The sequence below is a fragment of the Schistocerca nitens genome, chromosome 3 (assembly GCF_023898315.1).
Source record: "Schistocerca nitens isolate TAMUIC-IGC-003100 chromosome 3, iqSchNite1.1, whole genome shotgun sequence".
NCBI lineage: Eukaryota > Metazoa > Arthropoda > Insecta > Orthoptera > Acrididae > Schistocerca > Schistocerca nitens.
Window position 1 is genome coordinate 874440818 of NC_064616.1, and position 18692 is coordinate 874459509.

The following is an 18692-nucleotide window of genomic DNA, read 5'->3' on the forward strand; positions in this document are numbered from 1 at the left end:
TGATGAACTGTGGTATCGTGTTGAAGCTGCATGGGCAGCTGTACCTGTACACGCCATCCAAGCTCTGTTTGACTCAATGCCCCGGCGTATCAAGGCCGTTATTACGGCCAGAAGTGGTTGTTCTGGGTACTGATTTCTCAGGATCTACTCACCCAAATTGCGTGAAAATGTAATCACATATCAGTTCTAGTACAATATATTTGTCCAATGAATACCCGTTTATCATCTTCATTTCTTCTTGGTGTAGCAATTTTAATGGCCAGTAGTGTAGTTCAGGAGATACAATGTCATAAATATTGAGCTGCGTGAAAATAAAACGGCAGGGCGAAATGCGCTAGACATACGGATGAATATGTGTGAAATATGTTAAATAAATGTCAAATATATTGACATGTGGGTACACAGGCAAGGCCGAGGGTAAAAACCTCATCCTAAATCTCTGGAACGATTTCAACGAACTTTGGTACACATGTTAATTTCGATCTGGAAAGGAACGTTGTGGGGGGTAAGAACAACCAGCCTCCTACGAGCGTGAGCATGGTAACGTGGAGAGAGAAGGGGGACAAGGAGATGGAGAGACAGCAAGGGGCACAGACAGGGGGAAGGAGGAGATGGCCAGAGAGAGGGGGATCATGTGGATGCGGTATGGTACACTGCACTCCCAGCTGTTTTCAGGTTAGCAAACCTGGTGTGGCTACTACTCGGTCTAGTAGTTCCTCGGTTGACGCCACGAGGATGAGTGAACCCTGTTCCAGTCTTCTAACTAAGGAAAAATCCCTGGCGGTACTTAGAATGGAACCCAGATCCTCCGCATGGTAGTCAGTCAAACTGACCACTGTGTCATATCAGTTGTTTCGGTGTGGACACGTGGACGCAAAATGATTAGTCTATCCTGACAGGCATAGTCCACTTAGTGGTGCAGTTACGACCGTGAAGAAAACATGGAAACCTCAGGTATTAAATCATGTGACGTGTTGACGGGAAGACTGTTAGACGCAGAGAAAAACCAGCTTACACACTCAAGTGGGTATATATTAAGGCATCAATAATCACAGTAACTGCATTTCCACCTCTGACACCCTGTATATACTCCGGAAGCCATTGTGCACTCTGTAGCAAAGACTACTCCGTACCAATATGATAGATTTTCTGTCCTATTCCATTCGCGTATTGAGGAAGGGAAAACTTGCTGTCTACATGCCTCTGTTCATGCCCAAATTTATTATCTTATTCTCATTATCCCTATGCGAGATATACCATGGTGGCAGCATAACGTCCGCACAGTCTTCTTCGAATACAGACTCTCCAAATTCACGCAAAAGAAGTGGTACCGCACAGACGCATGGACAACGACAGATGGAAGTTTTCGTCGGGCTGTGAATCGTGCACGGATAGCTGAAATGGTTAAAGTGACCGTCGTTGGTTCGAGTTCCGGTCCAACACAAATTTTCAATGTAGTCCTTCTGTTCTACAGCTGAAGGTCCCCTGTATTTGCAACTGCAAATACATTTCCTGCAACACCCAACAGAGTTCCGCGAGAACTACTTACGTCGTCTTTCTTCCAAGGATATCCATTTAATTTTCCCAAGTATTTCTGTTCTGCTTTCTAATGGGATAAACCGACCTGTTATGATCCCAGCAGCGCGTCTCTGAAATCCTTCGATGTCTGTTGCCATGCCTGTATGATGAGGACTCCAAACAATGTGACAATACCACAGAATTGGAGGCTGTAGCGTCTTGTACGTCATTTCTTTTACAGATACATTGTATTTTACCAGAACACTTCCGGTAAAACTAATTCTTCCATTTCCTACCCTAATATTGATTTTATAATACCATTGCATTTCATGTGGCTTCTTACACTTAATATTACCCCAAAACACTAACAGGACGTGACGGGCTCAAGACATTCAACAGCAATCTTGTAACTCCTTCTCTTTGTTCCTTCTCTTTGTTATAGGCATTATCTTACATCTATCTATATTTAAAGACAGCAGTCATTCATTAAATCAAGTGAAAATTTTATCCAAGTATTTTGGCATTTCCTTACGATTGTCTAATAACTACACTGTCCTGAAGACAACAGCATGGTCCACGAACATCTTACAGAGCTGCTGATCCTGTCTGATAAATCATTTATGTATAAAGAGAACATTAGAGGTTCCTGTTACGCTACGCTGGGGCACACCCAACGTTACTTTCGTTTCTGTTGAACACATGGTAAAGTCTATTTCACCCGCCTGTAAGGCTACGACCAGACTTTTTCATTAAGCAAAGGAGATTTTTTATTGATTACATTGCAAAGGGTAATTTATTAACTGGCAAATATTAATCAAGTTATCTGAAATAACTGCCCTCCGTCTGCAGGCCACAAGTGGCCCATCGAGACCATCTGACCGCCGTGTCATCCTCAGCTGAGGATGCGGATAGGAGGGGCGTGTGGTCAGCACACTGCGCCCTGTCGTTATGATGGTTTTCTTTGACCGGAGCCGCTACTATTCGGTCGAGTAGCTCCTCAATTGGCATCATGAGGCTGAGTGCACCCCGAAAAATGGCAACAGCGTATGGTAGCACGGATGGTCACCCATCCAAGTACCGGCCACGCCCGACAGCGCTTAACTCCGGTGATCTGACGGGAACCGGTGTATCCACTGCGGCAAGGCCGTTGCCACTGAAACAGCTGAACGAAAACTAATATTATATGGAATTTGTTTTCATTTTTGGAGTGAGGAATACGACCCCAAAGTTTGTAGAAGTATTCGTGACACACTGTGTATATGGTGTTCCAGGGGCAGCCTCTCTACTGGAGACAGTATAAGATTCGACTGACAGCTTGCCGTTGGTTCCTTCACCGTCCCAGCATGTTTCTTATTGCGAGAGAGGATGGACGTTTCGAAACCTGGGACTGGTTTCTTGACAGTTGTCAACCAATACACATAACCGATGTTTTGGGAAAGCCACTGACAGGTAAGCGTAACAATACCAAAACTACATTTATGAAACAAACTATACTTTTTTCAGATGAAGTGGAAGTCTATGTCGCTTTTTGGAAAAAAATGGGCTACTGACGTAATGCAACACTTTTAAATCGAGTGTCTCAAAGTGTACCAAAGACAAAGCTATCATTACATCTTCAATCATTCATTGAATTTAAATAAATAATTTTCAAGTGATCGAACTGTCACATTGTATAAAATCTGTCAAGAAAATACGTAATTGCTGTAAAATCAAAAACGCACGTCTTAGGTAAGGAATTGGAATCTCTTTGTGATTGATAATCTCTGTTTTTGTATAAAATTTTACAGATACAGGGAGCATACTGTTAATATAAACAGTAAGAGTGTTACAACGTTATCTGTTTGTCAGCACAGTCAGCTCAATTTGTTAAGCAGTTTCGTTAGCCTTGAATAAGGGCAGTCTGAAATAGCAGAAGTAAGCCACGGATGACAGTGCCATTTATTGGAAGATGTTTTCAGTGTTCCGTTTTCGTTAGCACAAAAAGATAGAAGTCTCTTTGGTCAGAGAAACGATGTGAGGACGTTATTGTATTGAAAGCGAGAAACTGGAGTTATCTCAAATCAGATTGTGAATCTACAGTTCTCCTTTTTCAATATCCCCTTGTAGCAGACGGAACTGGCAATTCATTTTGGCTGAAATACTCCACCTGTTGAAAAAAGCTATGGTTATGACTCTACCTACAGACAGCTGCATCTTGAACTTCCGTTTAATTGTAGATTTGCAATTCCCCTGAGAAGTGGCCTCTCGTATGTCATCTGGCTCGCAGTGGTAACACCATAACTCCATATATGGTTTAGTAAGTGTCCAGATAGTCACTCAGTCCTAAGGTACGAATAACAGTATTGAACAAGGTCATTACAGTGACAAAAGTATCACAGTAAGTTTCAGAACACATAACCTGCGTGGAGTTTCATCCTCATTTCCATTAATTTTCAGCGTCGTGACGAGATGGATCTCCTTACGATAAAGAATATTAGACATTAGGACGCACTAAGTCTCTTCTCTGAGAATAAAATTCAGTCATCAGTTGCACAATTATTTTTATTTCGCTTTACCAGTTTCAGTAGATTAATATTTCATCTTGAGAAGCCTACAGAATTTGGGATATTATAAATCATTAGAACTTGCCTATATATCTTTGTAAAGTATAAATATTGCATTACAAAAACACACTTAATATTTCTTTAGCAGATGTCAATATCTTCTTCGCAGGAGCATAATGTCATAACATGTCCAAGAATGTACGTAGGGTATGTGATAATTATAAACACACGTTCATAATTTACAAAAAAGAATCACATTTATGGATATAGTCTAGTTGTTGCGTAAGCAGGAAGAAGCATATACAAAAGCACATAAGAATTGTTATACCGGAGCCAAGATAGCCCCTGAGGCCCAGCAACCCATATAACACCACAGAGAATGAGGTTGTCTAAGCCCAAGGCATACCCAAAAGCACCATGGTAAACACCGGCTATTTACATACAAGATAATGGAAATAGACATTCCGACCACTACTTCCTGCAGGGGCAGCTCGAGCCATGGCCTGCAGGAAGTATCACTATGCCAAAACCTGACTGGCTGGAGACAGCTATTTGGGGACTAGAACCATGCCCGAAGTCCAGGCGATCATTGTAGGCAAAACCACCCCTTCCTTCCGCCTCCTCGATTTCTATATCACCATCTATGGCCGTCCTATCGCCCTCACCCCCACCCTTAAGTACCTTGGCGTCATCCTCGACCGTCGCCTCTCCTGGACCCCCCCATCTCCGGACAACCCAAGCCAAGGCACACTCCCGGCTCCGGCTCCTTAAGCTCCTTTCTGGCTGTACATTGGGTCTGGACCCCTCCACCATCCACCCTATCCTCTGCTACGCCCATCCTGCCTGGATCTCTGCCCCTCCTACCTTTTACAAATCCCTTCAAATCCTTGAACGCCATGCTCTCCGCCTCGCCTATCGTATCCGTCTCCCCTTCCCCATGCGGATCCTGTATGATCTTATTCCGTTCCCCCACCTCCTCCTCTTCCTTGAACGGATACGGATCCTATACACCTCCCGTAAACTAAAATCCCCCACACCCGCTTGTCTCTCACATCCTCTCCCACCCCCGTCCACTGCCGTGCCTGTATTTCCACGTCCCACCTGCTCTCCATCTCTCCACCCTCCTTACCCTCTCCCAAGGTGGCTTCCGCCAGCTCCCCCTCCCTGATGATGCCCTCCTCCCCTCCATCTACCCCTCCTATCAACTTGGATCCTCCCCTCCCACTTCCTTTTTTTTTCCTTAGGGCACCCTCTGTCCCTTCTCTCCCCCCCTCCTCCCTTTCTCCCCACTCCTCCCCCGGGCTTCCCCTACCCCCATACCTCCATTCCTCCTACCCATCTCCTCTGCCATTGGCATCTTTGTTCTCCCCTCTCCCCCCCCCTTCTTCCCCTCTCGGCAGGTCCCCGGACTCGCACACGTTAAGTGGACATTCGCGCACCGGAGATCATCGTCATGAGTTTCTTGTGTGTGTGCCATCGTGCTTGTTGTTTAGTGTTCTTCGCCGTCACGCTCCTTCGTTCACCTGTACCGTCTACGTCGTCAGTGTTTGTGCACAGTGCCGACAGCTTTTTAGTGTGTTTTTCCTCAAGTGTGAACGGCTTCGTGTTATTTGTTTCTGTGTCTGCTGTTTTTTGCCCGCCACTTTGTTCAGTATCTTATGTGTCTTCTTTGTATTTTCATTGTCAAACTTGTGGCTGAAGAGCAGCGTAGTATGCTGCTGCCAGCCCACCTTATGTAAAGGTGTTTAAATAACAAAAAAGAAAAAAAAAGCCCAAAGTCCAGTTCAGGCCGGATGCCGACCTTGTGTACTGCGACCGTTGAAGAGTACGTCTTCGTCTCGGAACTGGACAATTACTAGTGTGTGAATGTGTTACCACGAACCTTTGTGGAAAATTAGAAGTGAACTTTTGTTTGCCTCAATTAGGAGACTTTTTTCGTTATTGCTACCTTTCGTTTGTATGGTCTGTCAAATGGTTCAAATGGCTCTGAGCACTATGGGACTCAACTGCTGTGGTCATAAGTCTCCTAGAACTTAGAACTACTTAAACCTAACTAACCTAAGGACAGCACACAACACCCAGCCATCACGAGGCAGAGAAAATCCCTGACCCCGCCGGGAATCGAACCCGGGAACCCGGGCGTGGGAAGCGAGAACGCTACCGCACGACCACGAGATGCGGGCTATGGTCTGTCATCAGCCTTGTGAACTTACATCAATAAAAGTTGTGATTGTGAAAAATTGCGAATTGTCAGTCACAACAAAAGTTATAAATAAGATGCTGCAAGCACAACTGTGTACAAGGTCCAGCCACATGAATGTTACCACCGCCTATTTTCGACGTCAACGTGCAATAACCACTCACATATGGCAGGTGGCAGCAGCAATAACAGTGGAAGGCATATAAAGCGTGTCGGGCGGACGCCGAAAGCGGTGCAGTAGTTGTCGAAATGCGGAAACACATCGATATGATCATTGGCTTTCGGGCCAAGGGTGGAAGCACTTGCGGAAACAGCTAAGTTTGTAAACTGTTCGCGGGCCGTCGTGGTTAAGGTAAACCGTGCACGGCAAAATGGCGCTATCCAAAACTGGTGCCGAGGCAATTGTGGTGCACCACGGGCCATAGATGGCAGATGGTGAACGACGACGACTGGGGAGTTGTGCACGGACAAATAGACGTGCAATTGTTGAGCAACTCTCCGGTCAGATGAAACAAGGAGCTACTAACAATGTCTCCTCAACGTCGCTATGTATGGGCCTCAACAGTAGGCGCCTGGTTTATGCACCCATGCTGACTGCTGTTCATCGGCGAGGAGCGCAAATGGACGTCCACTGAGAGGCGACAGGTGGCCTTTTCAGATGAATCACGTTTTATGCTCCATCGGACAGATGGCCGTTGGCGTGTACGGCGAGAAACGTCCCATCGCAAACACCCTGTAATAATCTTCGGAAGGGTCCAGGCGAGAAGAGGGAGCATTATGATCAGGGGAATGTTTTCGTGGCATTCCCTGGGTGATCTACATCTACATGATTACTCTGAAATTCACATTTAAGTGCTTGGCAGAGGGTTCATCGACCCACAATCATACTATCTCCCTACCATTCCACTCCCGAACAGCGCGCGGGAAAAACGAACACCTAAACCTTTCTGTTCGAGCTCTGATGGTGCAAATGGCTCTGAGCACTATGGGACTTAACTTCTGTGGTCATCAGTCCCCTAGAACTTAGAACGACTTAAACCTAACGAACCTAAGGACATCACACACATCCATGCCCGAGGCAGGATTCGAACCTGCGACCGTAGCGGTCGCGCGGTTCCAGACTGGAGCGCCTAGAAACGCTCGGCCACACGGCCGGCTTCGAGCTCTGATTTCTCTTATTTTATTTTGATGATCATTCCTACCTGTGTAGGTTGGGCTCAACAAAATATTTTCGCATCCAGAAGAGAAAGTTGGTGACTGAAATTTCGTAAATATATCTCGCCGCGACGAAAAACGTTGCTTCAAGACTTCCATCCCAACTCGCGTATCATATCTGCCACACTCTCTCCCCTATTACGTGATAATACAAAACGAGCTGCCCTTTTTTGCACCATTTCGATGGCCTCCGTCAATCCCACCTGGTAAGGATCCCACACTGCGCAGCATATTCTAACAGAGGACGAACGAGTGTAGTGTAAGCTGTCTCTTTAGTGGACTTGTTGCATCTTCTAAGTGTCCTGCCAATGAAACGCAACCTTTGGCTCGCCTTCCCCACAATATTATCCATGTCGTCTTTCCAACTGAAGTTGTGCGTAATTTTTACACCCAGGTACTTAGTTGAATTGACAGCCTTGAGAATTGTACTATTTATCGAGTAATCGAATTCCAACGGATTTCTTTTGGAACTCATGTGGATCTCACCATTCTGGAAGGCATAATGGATCAACACAAGTATTCATTCCTACATGCAGTTTCTTTTTCCTCAGCACGATGGCATCTACCAGTAGAACACTGCAGTGTGTCACACAACTCGCAGTGTACATGTATGGCTCGAAGAGCACCAGAGTGAGTTTATGTACTCCCCTCGTCATCAGACTCCCTATTTTAAACCCAATCGAGAATCCTTGGGACGACGTCGATCGGACTGTCCGCGCCATGGATCATCAACCGAGAAACCTAGTGCAGCTGGCCACGGCGTTAGAGTCGACAAGGCACCATATCTCCCAGTCGGTACCTTCCCGAACGTCATTGACTCACTTTCTGCACGTCTCGCAGCAGTGTACTCTACAAAAGTTTACTCAGGCTTTTGACAGGTGGTCGCACTAATGTGCCTGGACAGTGTACTTTACTATGTACATAAATGCGATTCATCTACTGTGAATTCTGTGTTTATAACTGTCACATAAAAATGCACATTTTTGGACATGTTACGGCGTTATGCTTCTGTAAAAAAAGATATTGACATCTGCTCAACAAATATTTAGTAAGTTTTTGTAATAAACGTCTTTACATTACATGAATGTATGGCCAAGTTCCAATGATTTATAATATCACAAATGTATAGGCTTCTGAAGGTAATGGGCCAATCTATTGAAACCAATAAAGTGAAATCAAAATAGCTGTGCAATTCACGACTGAATTTCATTTTGAAATATATGCTACGGCTGCTGTGTAAATAAGAGCTCTTAATAAAATCATGAGCCTCTTGCGTACGCCATCGACGCAAAAGCGAAATAAGTTTTCTGGCATAGCCACCTGACTGATGACGGTGAAAGGTAACTACAAGGAACGACCATGGAACTCAACCTGGAGGTATTAAAAACACATCGAAATCTGCCAGCCTACGAAGGGAGAGTAAGAGCAACAACAAACAAAGATCTCTCACTCTAGCAAATATGGCAAAGGCACGCCGCGTGAAAGCCTGGAATTGTGAGAGTGGAATGACATAGAGTGATCACAATATCATACATTATATCACTGGAAGGAAAACCCAAGACACCACGGAAAACGTGCAGTAAGGGCAAAATACCTTATCAAGAAGGATAACGAGGAAGAACTGAGATGGGCGTTTTTAGTGTCCGGGAAGCACTGATTGATGATGTAGGCTTCACAGCGCAAGAAATGACAGTGGTTGTACACAGAGCAGTATAGGCGTCGATATCTATCACGGGAGGTCGTTTTAGAGGCATTCCTTGCATTTGGGCAGAAGCACTGCAGAACTTAAAACGCGGAACAAGGAGAGCCAGGGAGCTCTACCAGTGCAGCATTACCCAAAAAGAAAGAATCCGAAGACTGCATAGATACAATCATCTCAAACAACGTTTTAAGGAAAATGGAACGACGGACACGATTCGTAGAAACTAACTTACCAACCGATTCCCGGGGAATATCACAGAAAATAGTCTACGCGGAAACACGATGGCTAACAGTGTTGTCCACGTTCAAACAAGGGATGGAGCAGTAACAGAAAGTTGAAACGGTGAGATGCCTTTCTAATGGAAACATTTATTTCTGATGATGAAGAAGAAGACGAGACTGAAAATGAGCGTAGGTTACGAACAGTGTTATCGGAAGACTATTCAAATAATAAGCCTGTATACCCATTTGCACAAGAGGAAATAAGGCAAATAATTTTGAGATTGAAAAAGAAAAAATCTCCAGGACAGAATGGGATCCCTGCTAAAATAATACAAGCCTTATGTGGTCAATTAGATATCTATCTGTGTGAACTATCTATCTTGCAGGGAAGGGTACCTGCACTGCAAAAGAATGCTGAGGCGGTGATTATTAGTAAAGGGCAAGACAAGGGTTCGATGATACACAAATCCTATACCCTAATTTGTCTTTTGAATGTTCTTGGTAAGATATCTGATAAACTGTAGTGCAAAAGACTATAAGATAATATATTGCTATACGGGATGTGCCCTCACCTGTACGTATTCAGAAGAGGCAAGTCAACTGAAGACACTATTAATAAGATGATCTCGCTATCGACAGACGCTCATTATTCATACTCTCTACCTATGATGATTAATATTACTGGTGCATTCGATAACCTATGGTGGTCTTCTTTCTTTGGTCACCTTAGGGAGTTGTAGTGTCCAGAGCTGCTGTTCAGTTACCTGAGAAACTAGTACCGCTGAAGACATGTATCTTTAATATGCTCAGAAAAGGAAATGACAAAGACCATATCAAAGGCTGCCTGCAGGGATAAGTGTGTGGTCCAGAAATTTTCTATTTAGCATTGGACCCCGTTCTATGAGAGTTATATGGCAGTGGTAACGTAAGCGGACTGATAGCATTTGCAGACGGCGTCTTTTTCGTCGTAAGCGATGGCTCAAGAAGAATTACTGAAGACAAAAGTAATCCTGCACTCCGTGAACTTCAAGGGTGGTGTCGAGGTGTCAGACTGTCACTAGCACCTCACAAAACCACGTGCCTCCTGACTGGAACAGAAGCTATCAAGAAATCCTAAAATACAATTAAACAACTAAGCGATTAGAAGAATCATAGTAACAAGATATCTAGGGGTATTCATTGATGGACGTAATTTCACATATCGCATAGAGGAGACAGGTAGAAAAGATACAAACGTGATGCACGAAATTATAACCATCGCATATGTGCAATTTCGACTGCCTTTGAAAAAGTCAGAGCATACCACCAATTTATATTAGCATCAGTTGAGGATATGATGCGAGCGATTCGGCTTGTAGATTAGACTGTGATGCCAGCTTCATTAGTCAGACGAGCAACGAGAAGTGCTACTGAGACTATCGGGCGTCAACTGTTTGACCCCACATAATGCATTCTTAGTAATTCTAAGAATACGCCCAGTTGACCTGGAAATGAAGAAAAGAGGAGCCCTGTAGTGGTTAAAGAGAGGCGTTCATACGTACTCGTACATATCAAGGATACTTGAATCTAAAGCAATACCAAAAAGTTAATACAAGATCGGATGACTGGTCGTGGCCCATATGCTACGTATCTGCACAAAATCAAAACATAGATGAATGGTAGATGCGCCTGCGACAGTATGAGCATTCTGGAGGTCACGTTGTAGGACTGTGGTCTGTAGGAAGATGCAGTGGGTAATGACAGTCACGTATTGTGGATGCTAGGTCCCGAAGTGTCACTGACGAATCAGTCGATCTGGCGCATCTTGGACAATATTGCAGCCGCAGTATCCAGGAAAGGCAAGAAGAAATTCACGAGGCATTTAACCAAATGTCAGCATGCTGCCATCCCGTCAGCAAAACATTCTGTACAGATGGAGAGAAGGCAGCTGAGATAGGCGACGACTGAATGAAATGGTTTTCAAGAGTTTCCCATTCGTAGAATCGATCGTCGCAGTGGAAACGCTGCTGACGTGTTGTCCAGTGCCTAAGGAATTCAGCGGACAACGGCTGTTGATCAGGGTAGTTTGAGGGCGGAACTAGTAGTGGTAACAATCATAACACAAACTCAAGTGTACTGACTTTACTAAGAGAATCTGTAGTATCAACAGTAGTATTAGCAGCTGAGTTCTTAGTTAAAGGGTTAATAATAGTTTTTTATGGGTTGAAAGTGGTTTTTGCCATCTTTGTTCTTTATTTTTATATTAGTTTTTCTATATTGTTATAGTATTAGCACTTTTTCGCAATGTTTGTAAGTGGCAGGTATAAACAGTTAATAGATACTTTTCATTATGCACGAAACTTTGAGTTTTACGGCCTATGTTAGCTTTCCGGATAATATGCTGCAATCGTAAAGAATAAATAAATAGCAAATAAAAAGGGTAATCATATTGCTCTAGCAGGTCCTGGCATCCTTCTGTTCAGTGTTGTTTCTAAGATTGTGGATGTATCAGTAAGATCAACCGGGCACAAACTTTGTGATAACCACGTCGCCAACACCGTTTCCAAGGGATGCATCCAAGCTCAACAAATTCGCTCAATTCCTTGTCCGTTATTCTGTCTGTATAGTCTCATCCAGGATAAGTTCATTGTGGAAAGTTTCATATGAGCAGAAATTTTCGAGATACGACGTGTCCTGCTGAAATGCAAGACCTCAGTGTGCTCCCGTTTTCCTCACGTCATTCACTGAAGATCCCTCACACTCATATGTGTGCTGCAGTTAATCTTTCAGAGCCTTCATCATCGATGTATGACTCGTGTCTAGCAGACTGCAGAGCTTACATAGAATCCCAGAGAAAACCGATTGCTCATGTTTTGAAAGCAACCACTAATCAGATCAAGTAGATATCCCTGACTATCCACATAATTTTATGAGACATCCTGTAAGGCTTACGGCATATTATTGTAAATATAAACAGGCTTCAGTACAGATGAGCTGTCGGTTCCCAGCATACGACGAACGAACTCTACCCTGAAACTTTTGTTAGCTGGTTCGTTAGTTTAATTTCATTGTCAGTCTGTTTACTGCATAAACAAACGATGGGAGACGACAAGTTACTCTCTCACCTATTTTCCATATATGGAAAATTATTAAAGATTTTATTACAACCTGACACACGTTGAGCGAGACCCTGGAAATTTAACGGCCTGAGCAGACGTTGATGGAGCCTGGTAGGGCGCTAAAAGCATGAGGTATTTTTATGGTTCAAAATGGTTCAAATGGCTCTGAGCACTATGCGACTTAACTTCTGAGGTCATCAGTCGCCTAGAACTCAGAACTAATTAAATCTAACTACCCTAAGGACATCACACACATCCATGCCCGAGGCAGGATTTGAACCTGCGACCGTAGCGGTCGCCCGGCTCCAGACTGTAGCGCCTAGAACCGCACGGCTACTCCGGCCAGCGTATTTTTATGGTTCTTAGCTCATAGAAATGACATGTTGGGAGTTGGAAGCAATTGGCGGCGAGCCCATCCCTCAGTAAATCTTGCCAAACAGGCCCACAACTGTACAGGGCAGACAGGGCAGCCCCTCCTCAAGACAGGTCTCCAGCAGAACAATGCCGAACTACCTGCAACAGCGCCAGCAGACGCCTGGGCTGGGGGTGACGGTCTGAAGGAACGCATCTACACAGTAAAGTTGTAAACTGAGCATCGTGTGCAGAGCCACGCATAATAAAAAGTCACCTGTTTTTGTGTTCTTTGATACTGCAAATAGGCCTGTGACGCACTTCCATCGGCCGTCTCAGTTGTATAAGAAACTCCGGCATCTGAGAAATGTTTAGATATAGAATCTTTATTACACCTCACAGCTAGTACTAACAAGCTCCAAGGCACAGGTGATTTAGATAAAGATCTTTAAGATTGTATCTATTCGCTTGTTGCTGTGGGAAGTGCCACAACTTCAGAGAAAATCATCTTCCCCCTCTGTGAAAACTTGAAAGAGCGGTTTCCTTTTTTCTAGAGACGCAGATTTCGTAACTCTTGCCCTGGTTCGACATGAGTTTGTGCTGTTGTGTGGGAGGGAAAATTTAGCGCCTCTAGAGCCCTGTGATTAGCTCAAGTCGGCGTGAAGGTGCTGTCGTTCGTGCACTTTGCGGTAAACCGAATTTTTTTCTGAAAGGTGCAAAGCTCTCGGGCGCTGGACTTTGGTCTGGTGAGAACACTTCTGGTCGAAGCTCTGGCATGCGTGGTTGGTGCTTGGGACCTGTCTTGAGACTGACTTCACTTGCGAGTAGTTTAGACTGAAGAGCCTGTGGTGAAGTTCCTACTGTACCAACAGTGTGACTTCAAGCGTCTCGGACTACTCGTTTGCCGACGGCACACCTATTCGTTTTTGGTTTACTAGTCTTGAGTTTGGTATCCTTGTGCGCTCTGTCGTATAAGTGAGCCAAATTGGTCCTTGCTATGATCAGCGAACGTGTGTGCCACACACTGAAATCTACTGTGATTTCAGGGTTCTGGTAGAGAGTAAATTGAGATCCGTCTGCCTGATAGCTGGACCATGAAATTTTTGCATTTCTTTCGTGGTCGGGATCGATTCACAGGTGCCGCCTCACGTCTCACCTCCACCGCACATATCTCGCCAGCTGCAAGTTACAGCCGAAGTGGTCGAGCGGTTCTAGGCGCTACAGTTTGGAACCGCGCGACCGCTACGGTCGCAGGTTCGAATCCTGCCTCGGGCATGGATGTGTGTGATGTCCTTTGGTTAGTTAAGTTTAAGTAGTTCTAAGTTCTAGGGGACTTATGACCTCCGTAGTTACGTCCCATAGTGCTCAGAGCCATTTGAACCATTTTTTGCAAGTTACATTGCCGCACGAAGCGAACAGGGGATCGTACCGCCACTCCGTCATTGTCAGGACGTACAGATCTCAATCGCCACGTGAAACTACAGTAGATTTGATCAATCAAAGTCTGCTCAGCGACAGATCAATTCAAATTGCGTTATCCACATTATTAGGGCCAGAGTTCTTGACTCACTTCTGCCACCCAGGATCCTTGTCCGGTGTACTCTTAAACCATCTGTTTCTTGTTTACGGTATTCAATTAATAACTTGTTTAGCATAATTTATGTCTGGTTTGATAAAATAAATGTTGTTAGTAACGTTTGCTTCATTCTCAATCATTTATATAGTCCCCACAGGGTTAACTTTCAATGAGTACAGTCTTTCACAAACAGAGATACTGGTCACTATAGTACTGAGTAAGCTGACGTGCTGGGTTAACCAACATTTATGTTGCACACCAGAAATAAAGTCTCGACTACAACAAAATTAATGAGGACACCGAATCCCTTCTTTATTTGCAATTACCTGAAAGAGAATTTGAAGTCAAATCCCTACCAAATAGCTGCACAGTGGTGGTTGCATGGCATGGGACGAGTTAGTGTGCTACCTACTACTTGGGTCAATGGTAACTTACAGGGTGTTAGAGATGTAAGTACAGATAATATGATTATTGGTACCTTAATGTGTACCCATTTCAGTATGTTAGTTGTTTTTTCTTTGTGTCCAACAGACTTCTCACAAACACGTCACTTAATTTACTACTTGATATTTTCTGCACAGTCATAAATGCATCGCATAGCGGACTGTGTCTGTCAGTGTAGTCTGACACTTCAGTGCCTGACCTGCTGCCCAGGAAAAAATAAACATTAATAACTTACACTGAGGTGACAAATATCATGAGATACCTCCTAAAATCGTGTCGGGCCCCCTTTTTCCTGGCGTAGTGCAACAACTCGTCGTGGCATGGACTCAACAAAAAATGGTTCAAATGGCTCTGAGCACTATGGGACTTAACATCTGAGGTCATCAGTCCCCTAGAACTTAGAACTACTTAAACCTAACTAACCTAAGGACATCACACACATGCATGCCCGAGGCAGTATTCGAACCTGTGACCGTAGCAGTCGCTCGGTTCCGGACTGAATCGCCTAAAACCGCTCGGCCACCGCAGCCGGCTGGACTCAACAAATCGTTGGAAGTCCCATCAGAAATACTGAGCTAGTCTGTCTCTACAGCCGTGCATAATTGCGAAAGTGTTACCAGTGCAGGATTTAACGCACAAACTGACCTCTCGAGCCGGCCGCGGTGGTCTAGCGGTTCTAGGCGCTCAGTCCGGAACCGCGCGACTGCTACGGTTGCAGGTTCGAATCCTGCCTCGGGCATGGATGTGTGTGATGTCCTTAGGTTAATTAGGTTTAAATAGTTCTAAGTTCTAGGGGACTGATGACCACAGATGTTACGTCCCATAGTGCTCAGAGCCATTTTAACCATTTTTTGACCTCTCGATTATGTCCCATAATTTTCTATGAGATTTATGTCGGGCAATCTGAGTGGTCCAATGATTCGCTCGAATGTGCAGAATTGTCTTCAAACTAATCACAAACAGCTGTGGACTGGTGACATGGCGCATTGTCATCCCTAAAAATTCCATCGTTGTTTGGGAACATGGTCCCCAAGTAGCCGACGATAACCAGTCAACGATCGGTTCAGCTGGACCAGAGGACCCAGTCTATTTCACGTAAACACAGCCCACAATATTATGGAGCTACCACCAACATGACAGCGCCTCGTTGACATCGTCGGTCCGTGGATTTGTGGGGTTTGCGCCACACTCGAACACTACCATTAGCTCTTACCAACTGAAATTGGGACTAATCTGACCAGACCACGGTTTTCAGTCATCTAGCGTCCAGCCGATATGGTCACGAGGGGAGCTGCAGGCGATGTCGTGCTATTAGCAAAGGCATTCGCGTCGGTTTTCTGCTGCCATTGCCCATTAACGCGAGATTTCGCCGCACTGTCCTAACAGATACGTTCGTCGTACGTCCCATATTGATTTCTGCGGTTATTTCACGCAGTGTTGCTTGTCTGTTAGCACTGACAACTCTACGCAAACGTCGCTGCTCTCGGTCGTTAAGTGAAGGCCGTCGGCCACAGCGTTTGGTATTCTCGGCATAATGTTGGTGCTGTAGATATCGGAATATTGAATGCCGTTGCGATTTCCGAAATAGAATGTCCCATGCGTCTAGCTCCGACTACCATTCCGCGTTCATCCTCTCTTAGATCCCGTCGTACGGCCATAATCACGTCGGAAACCTTTTCAGATGAATCAACTAAATGCGAATGACAGTTTCGCCAATGCACTGCTCTTTAATACCTTGTGTACATGATACTACAGCCAGCTGTGTATATGTATATCGTTATCCCGTGACTTTTGTCACTTCAGTGTACTTGTGCCATGTTTACTTGAAAGTACTAACCAATGTAGAACATACTGCTCGTATTAGTTATAATTATTAGCCTGCAAATTAAGTAAAAATTCATGTAATGTTGTTCAGTCATCAATAAAAATATCTGCACTTATACCCCTGACACATTGTATAGACCTATCGTAATGATGTGTAACGTATCAATTTACAGGTTATTAAATGAATTTGTGTTTACGAATGGCTGTGTAGTGGCCATTTTAAGATTAGTACATACAGTAAAAATAATATTTAGCTTTTAACGTAAGTAAGTATGGTTTTTTTTTCAGTACATAGGCTTCAAGCTTCCACATGCAAAAATCACAACGGTATAGAATGTGTTTCTGAGAGTATATTTTTAACCAAGTTTCAATTTCAGCTTCGATAACTGACTTATTTTAGATCATTGCGCATATATTCTAGGATTTTGGTAACAACAATATTCATCTATTTCTGAGTTACTGTCAGTTTCAATGGAGAGCGATGAAGGGCAGCACTTTTTTTAGTATTATAATTATGGACATGGTTATTCCTTTTACATTGCAATGGATTAATTACAATCAACCTCATTACATAATATATGTACTGCATGCTTTAATTAAAATACCAGCCGGCCGCGGTGGGCGAGCGGTTCTAGGCACTTCAGTCCGGAACCGCGCGACTGCTACGATCGCAGGTTCGAATCCTGCCTCGGGCATGGATGTGTGTGATGTCCTTAGGTTAGTTAGGTTTAAGTAGTTCTAAGTTCTAGGGGACTGATGACCTCAGATGTCCCATAGCGCTCAGAGCCATTTGAACCATCTGAATTAAAATACCCCGTAAACAACCTTGTGAGGTGATCGTGGGTAACCATCATATATCGTGTTTCTGGTAGACTTTCGTGTGATGATAATTATTTTTCTTGAAGAAGAGATAACCCAAAATATGATTTCATAGGTCGTTACTGGTACGGAGTGCACTCAGCCTCTTGAGGGCAGCTGAGGAGTTACTCGACCGATTAGTCGCGGTTCTGCGATGAACAAAATCAACAACGACGGGGAGAGCGGTGTGTTGGCCACACGTCGGCGTGCTTACAACGTATCCCTTCATCCCGTATCCAATGACGCCACTGGTCATGGATGACACGGTGGTCGGTCGGGCACGATTCGTCCGTCTAGGTCTAGGACGTGAAACTTTAACTGAATTAAAATAAGTAAATTTTGTTAATTTATTACTTTGTTTCTCTTTGGATAGGAATTACAGGAAACGCTGACAGCGGTACCACAATCCAACAGATAGGGAAACAGCCAGCAGTCTATCACTGTAATTTAGGATGCCCTTCGCTGAATTCTGAAATGCCAGCTAGGAGAAAATTGTGTATGAGACAGGAAGAACTACAGAAACCTTGTAGGCTGATTAACTGTTGCCACGAACCCACGAAGGCAAGACAGTCAGATCGCTTCACGGATAAAAGGGTCTTGTCTTGCGTGAATTTTACGAGGCGTGTTTTTTAAGTAAGTACCGTTTTGAAATTAAAGAAAGACGTTCTAAGATACCTCAATAATTTTATTTTTACATGAAAGCCTATACCGGTACCTTAATCTACGCACTGACGCCATTACAGTCTGATTCTTCCTTGTTTATGTTGTGTACTGAGTGTTTAAGATGCCTCCGATAATCGTGAGTCCCGCCGACTGTGAGGTACGGGCTGTTATAAGATTTCTTAGTGCTAAAGGCCTAAAAGCGATCGATATTCATCGTGAGATCTGTGCAGTTTACGGAGAAAACATTATGAGTGATGGAATAGTAAGAAAGTGGGTGACAGCATTTAAAGATGGCCGCACAAATGTGCATGATGAACAACGGGGTGGACGTCCTTCGGTCGTTAATGAAAGTTTGGTGCAGGAAGTAGACAATAAGGTGAGAGAAAACAGACGCTTTACGATTTCCTCCTTGCGGGATGATTTTCCTAATGTTTCTCGTAGTGTTTTGTATGGCATTGTGACCGAGCACTTGACTTACC

At 44.2% G+C, this 18692-nt stretch overlaps 1 protein-coding gene and 1 pseudogene across 1 annotated transcript in view; one reads left to right on the forward strand and one right to left on the reverse strand.

Moving 5' to 3' along the window:
- LOC126249460 (dynein axonemal intermediate chain 3-like) overlaps positions 1–18692 on the forward strand; it is a 176654-nt gene that overhangs the window by 97309 nt on the left and 60653 nt on the right. Inside the window, exon 8 of the mRNA XM_049951114.1 lies at positions 2790–2967. Within this exon, the coding sequence (XP_049807071.1) occupies positions 2790–2967 (178 nt within the window). The remainder of the gene's footprint in view (positions 1–2789; positions 2968–18692) is intronic.
- Positions 2553–2670, reverse strand: LOC126250191 (5S ribosomal RNA; annotated as a pseudogene).